This window comes from Gouania willdenowi, chromosome 15 (assembly GCF_900634775.1).
Source record: "Gouania willdenowi chromosome 15, fGouWil2.1, whole genome shotgun sequence".
NCBI classification, from domain to species: domain Eukaryota; kingdom Metazoa; phylum Chordata; class Actinopteri; order Blenniiformes; family Gobiesocidae; genus Gouania; species Gouania willdenowi.
Window position 1 is genome coordinate 32,210,806 of NC_041058.1, and position 7,591 is coordinate 32,218,396.

The 7,591-nt window shown below is 37.5% G+C and overlaps 1 protein-coding gene across 1 annotated transcript; it reads left to right on the forward strand.

Moving 5' to 3' along the window:
• The first annotated feature begins 802 nt into the window (after positions 1 to 802).
• On the forward strand, positions 803 to 7,188 carry haao (3-hydroxyanthranilate 3,4-dioxygenase). Its single transcript, XM_028468903.1, has 10 exons — positions 803 to 1,011; positions 1,087 to 1,165; positions 3,363 to 3,446; positions 3,521 to 3,627; positions 5,907 to 5,996; positions 6,084 to 6,127; positions 6,217 to 6,362; positions 6,578 to 6,646; positions 6,714 to 6,796; positions 6,924 to 7,188. The coding sequence occupies exons 1-10, from the start codon at positions 923 to 925 to the stop codon at positions 6,994 to 6,996; spliced, it is 864 nt and encodes a 287-aa protein (XP_028324704.1). The 5' UTR covers positions 803 to 922; the 3' UTR covers positions 6,997 to 7,188.
• The last annotated feature ends 403 nt before the right edge of the window (positions 7,189 to 7,591 follow it).

A 7,591-nucleotide genomic window follows, 5' to 3' on the forward strand; every position in this document is an offset into this window, starting at 1 on the left:
TTCAATAACAGGTTTTTTTAAACCAGCAAATTCCATATCTTTTTTTTTTAAGAACTTTTAGAAAAGTGGTGCATGAAAAAACAAGTTCTGTTATCTTTGAACACCTGGAGAATTTAGCACTCATCGATACAGTTTGTAAATGAAATGTTTCAAGAAAAAAAAGCTTTGAGTTTAACATTTGTAAAAAAAAAACAAAAAAAAGAAAACAAAAAAAAGTGTCTTTTTATGTAATAACATCATCTTAGAAGGTCTTAAAAGTAATGAGCAAGAGTAGAAAGTACGGATATTTGTTTAAAAAAAAGAAAGTGAAAAGTTGACAAAAAAAAAAATACCCAAGTAACGTATAGATACCAGTAAAAACTACCAACAAAGTATTTGTACTTCGTTACTTGTCACCTCTGGTGTGTGTGTGTGTGTGTGTGTGTGTGTGACCTACTACTCACACCATATCATAACTGATATTCCCTGTGCTGTGGAGGCCAAGGCATGTTGTCATTAAATTTGAGGAGATTTGGATGAAAACTATTCAAGATGAATTAATCAGAGAACAAGTGAATTAAGGTTTAATTATTAGGAGTTGTTTTATGTATTCAAATAAACAAAGTGCCAGACACAAAAACTTGGTCAACAATTTCCTGAAAGTCATTTTGTGGAGGCAAATATCCTGGGTATATATGTTTGTAATATCTGAGGATTATAGGAGTGTTATTGTGTTTTGTAACTGTACTCATGAGTTACTCATTACGGCACAGGAAGTGACCTTTCACCAGTCTGAGCAGCAGAAGCTCCTCCTCCACTGCTTTATGCCCACTTCTGCATTTTGAACTTTCACAGTCACCACATTTGGAAAAGTCAAGAAACAGAAACGGAAAGAACAGACTTCACACACAAACGCTCAAAACAAATCAGTCCTGCAAACAAAATGAGTGACACATCTCTTCAGGTGAACGTGGACAAATGGATTGCACAGAATCAGGCTTTTTTTCTGCCTCCAGTGTGCAACAAACTCATGTGAGTAAAATGTTCATTTATGCTTCCATATTTGTTTGGAGGAACGCTGATCACTTAATAATTGATCTTTTTTAGGCACTTTTCACAGTTGCTTGTCATGTTTGTTGGAGGTCCAAACACCAGGAAGGATTATCATATAGAAGAAGGAGAAGAGGTGAGACTGATCAACTGTTTCTTTACTCCAAGCAGATTCAGCACCATGCATCTATTAATGCAGGGGTTCTTAACTTTGAGGTCAGGACCCCATTTGGGGTCGCGAGACACTGGGAGTGGGCTGCCAGATGCTTTCAAGAAAAAAGAGGAATATTTTTTCTACAATTTGAACCCATTTTTTTTCTTATTTTTACCCTTTTTCTGCAACTACACAAAACTTGCCATATTTTAACCTATTTTTATCACTTTTCCTTGGCACATTTTTGTCATTTTTTCCACTTTCAAGACATTTTTCAGCACTTCCAAACCCAATATTGTCACTTTTAACCTTTTTTCACCATATTTCATGCAGTTTTTTTTTCAATTTAACAACATTCATTAATTGGCATTTTAAACAAATTGTTCAGACACTTAAAATGACATTACCCCAACCGCCCTCAATCAATCAATCAATCAATCAATCAATCTTTATTCATAAAAAGTGCTTTTCATACAAAGAAATTTAGCTCAAAGTGGTTTTACATAGTTTATTCCCCCTTATAGATGACCCTGTCTCCACATGACTGTTCTTCAATGTTCATGTCTGTGTTCAACCACCTTCAGGTACAGTTGGGGTCCCCGCTCTCTGGAACCTTTATTTTGGGGGTCACAGGCTGAAAAGGTTGAGAGTCACTCCATTAAAGTCTGCTTTTGTTCTCTACAGTATTGCCTCTTAACCCTTCCACAACATGGGGACAAATTCCACCTGCGTGTTACAAAGCTAAGTTTAAACATTAAAGTGAAGTGACAGCAGAGAGTCAAATGCAACATTAACTTATAGCAGAGGTTCTCACACCACAGTCCCTACACACAGTGATTTTAGTTCACCTATGCTTCATATAAGAATGTAAATAAATAGCCTGTTCACAGTTCAAATCGCGTCTGATAAACCTGTGTGAGCAGACACAGTTTTTCTGTGCGTTTCTGCAGACTTTTGGGGTGTAAGTCGTGTACAGATTTACATACTAAAACTCTTAAGTGTTTATTGGACTCACATGTGGATTCATAGATTTTTTTATCAGTAGTTTATAATCTAGTGTTGTGTTTGGATCCTGGGAACCCAATTTGGGAACCACTGCTTTCCAAATATGAATGGATAACCGCTGAAATGCAAAATCCAGTTTATTTACATCCATTGAAAGACATTGTCCCCTCCAAATAATTGAAGAAAGAAAGAAAGAAAAAAAAGCATTGTTTTAAAGTAAAATTTCCTTTTTTTCATTGCAGAAAAACTACAGTGGCTCAAATGGGTCACTTCAAACAGAAGTACAACTTAGCATTTTAGGCAAAAAAATGTAATTGTATTCTGTAAGAGTAGAAAATAATTGGCTTAGTACATATACAGTATATTTACAGTGTGTACTCACTGTATACTAACTAGTTGTGTGCAGTCAGTTCACATCAACATGACAGCGAGCAGCAACGTCACTGTTGAGTCAGCAATCTTTCATTTCTGTGTTCAAAGTCAATCGTGTGATCATTGACAAAATAAATGATTAAACAATCAATGACTTTGTGAAATCAGTGACAAAGTCAATAAAGTCAAAGGTTTTTCAAAAACAACAACATTTTTTAAACATTATGACATTATTTTTTCAAACTTAGAGATAAAAAGAAAACAGGTTTGTGGCTCCTTTGAGGTCAGGACCCAGAGTTTGGAAAACACTCCTAAAGGTGTAAAAATGACAACATCCCATAACATTTTAGCTCAATTGTTAGTTATATTTTTTTACATGTGACCAATTCCACCTTATATTAAGTTTAACGGTGTCAGCAACAAGAAGTGAAGTGAGTAAAATATAATAATATAAAAAATAACTGTAGGTTTTTCCTTTAAAACAGAAGAAAAAAAAAATACAAATCTTCACTCACTTTCATGGAAAACATTATTGTGTGTGCACAGAGCTGATACATAGTGTTCTTCCTTAAAGATCTCTTGTTTTTTTTGGCAACAGTTCTTTACAGTCCTGAAAGGGGATTTTTTTCCTCAGCGTTTATGATGAACCACCAGCTCGGCCCTTCCTGGGTCCAAGCTAGGACTCGAATGCAGCCGTGCACACCTGGTTAAATATGTTCCTGTTCTATGACGTGCATGTTAACCAAACCAATGACCGTTTTGTGCAGAGGGTTCTCACCAGTTACCATTCTGTCTCTCATAGTTGTTCTACCAGCTGAAGGGGGACATGTGTCTGAAGGTGATTGAAAATGGGAAACACAAAGACATACACATCAGAGAGGGAGAGGTGAGCTGTGTGCTGCAGTATCTGCATATTATTGGATTTGTATCATTGTTTTCACATCCCACACTTGTTCGTAGATGTTTCTGCTGCCGGCTCGGATCCCCCACTCGCCCCAAAGACAAGCCCAGACTGTGGGGTTGGTGATGGAGAGAAGAAGACTCCTTACCGAAACAGATTGCCTGAGGTTTGCTGCACCGCTCTTTTCTCCCATTTTTATAATCTAGTCCAAAATGTAATCAAATTGATCTGAAAATGATATTGAAGACCTCCCTCAAATCTAAAATTTCCCCTTCAATAAACAAAGAACTGATACCTTAGGCCTTCTATTGGCGTAGCTTAAGTTGTACAGATAGGAGTGTTCAGGCTATCAATCTACTCTCTTTTTTAGTTAAAGTCCTGAGTTTCAGTTGTGTTTTTGATGATTTTTTTACTTTTATCTTTTACCTGTTTTACTTTATCAGACAACCTGACTGTTTTATGTCCCGAGTCCATAACATAATTGGGGGTTTGCCCAGGATCTTAAAGGGTACCTGTAGTAAATTGTATTTGTAAGCTCTATCAAAAGATCATTATCAGTTTTGATGATAATTCTATAAAAATCAGCAAATTCAACCTGGCATTTGGTCATACATGCTCGCTGCCATGTTGTGGGTCAGAGTTGTGACACAAGTTGTGACCAAACACAATAGTGGTTCTGGTCGCTTCTATGGAGCCACCGTCAACCGCCCTCTTCAGTCGCTGATGGTGGCTAACACAATGTAGCCAAAGTATAAAGGTGCTTTCATACCAAACGTGACTGAAGTGACTGAAGCGATTAGATGTTAAAAAATGTGAACTTTTTAAGCGACTTCATGAGACAAATCTCTCTTCCATCACTGTGTGTAGAGCGGAGGCTGCAGCCCCTCCGTCCCGTTACAGTGAGAAGGCTGCAGCGGAGGCTGTACAACTTCCTCAATTCATCGGGGCAAAATTAAAGTGGTTAACTTCTTGAAAACCACAGTAGCTACTGATCATATAATATTCTGAGTGAACTCATCCTTTAATATTTCCATAAGTTGATCATTTAAACAGTAAAAGCGGAGCAAGAAGGAAAAGAAGTGATCAACCCTCTCTCTACCCTGTCACCGGCTCAGCGCACACACACACACACACACACACACACACACACACACACACACACACACACACACACACACACACACACACACACACACACTGTTCCCTGGTGATCGCATCACTGGGGCGATGGAGTGACCAAAAAGCACCAGTATGTGCAAGCGACTCATCACGGGCGATTTAAGTGACTGCAGCGCGTTCGGTGTGAACACACCTTAAGAGTAAACCAAGACTTCAGACATCTGAACGACCAGAACCACTATTGTTTTGAGTCACAGGATTTCCCAGAACACTGATTATGGCTGTAGGTGGTTCTGCATAGTTGGGTCATAGATTGTGTCACTAATGGCAGAATATTCTGATGCACAACATGGCAAAACCTTTAGTGCTTGTAATTGAATTTCACTACAGGTACCCTATAAAGGGATCCTCCACTGTTTTTACCAGTGTGGCCCAAAATCTTTGAAACGTACTTATTAGAACATCTATGCCTAACAAAGCACATTATTTTGCACCATATTCATTTATTGCCTTATATAAATGGGACTACAGTTTAAGAGCCTGTGTTCCGCCATCTTGAAATCATGTGATTGATGATGTCATACGGCCCCACTGCCTGTAAACATCCCATTGTTTTCTATTGGAGTGAAACATTCAGCCTGATTTTTTGATCATTTAGCAGCTTTTTTAGTCAGAATTACAACATGTGCTGCTTTCGGTTGCTCTAAAAAACAGGAAAAGTTAAAGATGCCGATGTAACCCTCATTTGTTTACTGAAGAGAATAAAAACCGCTGTGGCCCGAAAAAAATGTGTGACTGCAGGAGGGCGACAGTTCCAACTTTGCAGTTTCGTAGTAGACAATGACGCAGAGAAGAAAAGCTCTCCTAAAGCATCTTTATTCTCCCTTAAACAGTATGTGGTTGATGCTCTGATGGCTGAAGTTAGTGAGTAATCATGGACTATTGATGGACTCCCACCCAGAAGGACTTATCTTCTCTGCTTCATTGTCTACTACAAAACTGCAGATCTTCAGTTTAGGCTAAACTTGTAAAAACAGTGAAGGATGCCTTTGAAAACCAAGAATTATATCTCCAAAAATATTTCAGTAATGAGAAAAAGTATTATGAGCAGGAGAGGGAGAAAAGGAAATGAGAAATAGAACACAACTAAAACACAGGGCAACTTATGGCTGTAAGAGGCTGCTTTAGTGGTTTTGGGTTCTCTTGTTGTTTTTTCTGTCTGTGCCACAACATCATTTCAACATCATGAAAAGGTTCTTGCTGAGAAGAAGGACTGGCAAAGCATTTGTGTAATGATATTTGCAAATATTGTTTCAATGCACTAAGGTACTACGTGGACAACACCACTGACATCCTGTTTGAGAAATGGTTCTATTGTCAGGATCTAGGAACCCAACTGGTGCCAATAATCAAAGAGTAAGCCTGAATCCAATGCTCTCTGATGATGTCATCAGCTCATTATCTGATACATTTATTGTGATTGTTTGACATACATTCCTATAGATTTATGGCATCAGAGCAGTGCCGAACAGGAAGACCAGACCCCGGTGAGTTGTTTGCGATGTTGCGTAAAATGATTTGTGTCAAATATGAAGGCTACATTTTTACATTGTATCATTTCTCTTTGAACAAACAGACGAAGTGTTCCAGAAGCCTCCATTTCAGATGAACACCATGAACGTAATGTCACCTTTCTCGTTTAAAGACTGGCTGGAGACACAAAGAGCTTATCTTGGCAATGGGGTTCCAATTGATATGTTTGGAGACCAATTTGAGACAGAGGTACAACACTTTTTTGGGAAACTAAAGCTTGTGTTTCTTAAAAAATTTGAACTAAACCTTGTTTGTGTTTTGTAACTCATATATTATCAGCTTGGAAAACCGTTGGTGTTTTTTTTTGTTTTTGGATAAAATGTCAATTATTGACAAATAGATTATAAAGGGTGAAACAATCTAACTTCTAAATGATGTAAAGAATATTATTTTGGCATTAACAGGTATTGGTTTTTGGTCCTGGGTCGACTGAGAAATCAGTGCGACAAAGTGACGTGTGGATTTGGCAACTGGTATGTAGAATCTTCCAGAACATTGTTGCTTTACCATTGCTGACCTATCTGTTGATGCTTGCCACAGGAGGGCTCTTCTAGGTTAACTCTGAATGAGAAGATGTTCAGTCTCTCTGCTGGGGACAGTTTACTCATTATTGAACAAAGCCAGTAAGAACACATCTCCAGTAACGACAAAACCTAAAACATTACTTTTACATTAAAGACAACTTAATGTAGTTTTATTTGTGGTTGTCTAATGGTAATTACTCACTATCCTGCTTTCTGTTTCTTGTAGATACCAGTGGCAGAGGGATGAGGGAGCTGTTGCCTTGTTTGTGGTCCAAAACCCAGAGAGGAAAAGACTTTAAACCTCAGCTCAATTTTTTTCTCCCATCACGTCTACATAGTTGTGAAAAGTTCACACTAGGGATGTAGCGATTCACTCAACTCCCGATACGATTCACGATACTGGGTTCACGATACGATTCCCTCATGATTTATTTTACAAAATGGGACTGTAGACAAATTTAGAAAATACTGTATTATTTTCCTTTTATTTTTCATTGTCAAAAGAATTTCTTGATAAACTATTCAAAACAATTCAAAACTATTCAAATTTAACTAAAAATAAATCTTGAATGAAATAAATAAAGGAATAATACAAATGAAAATGCAGCCTATTAATTTAAATTCTGGTTCTAAAATAAACAATGCAAAACTGCATAATAGTTATTTTTCTTTTAAAAGTGCAACTGAAAATGTATTTTGTGCCTTAACAATTGGACTTTAAAAAAAAAAACCGTAATTGCACTAATTTACGTCATATTTGTTTGGACCAGCAGAGGGCGCTGGTAACACAGTGGTCGGTTGGCATGCAGATATCTTGCAGTGAAGAAGAGAAGCTATGCTAGCAGACAGAGCTAATAGAAAAACGTGACTTTTACAGATATTCAAGTAATATTA

Excerpts from the sequence above, each read along its gene's own strand:
- haao (XM_028468903.1), top strand. The coding sequence starts at position 923 with ATGAGTGACACATCTCTTCAGGTGAACGTGGACAAATGGATTGCACAG. Across the intron at positions 5,997-6,083 it reads CTGGTGCCAATAATCAAAGA|ATTTATGGCATCAGAGCAGT; the intron begins GTAAGCCTGAAT and ends ACATTCCTATAG. Across the intron at positions 6,647-6,713 it reads ACGTGTGGATTTGGCAACTG|GAGGGCTCTTCTAGGTTAAC; the intron begins GTATGTAGAATC and ends TGCTTGCCACAG.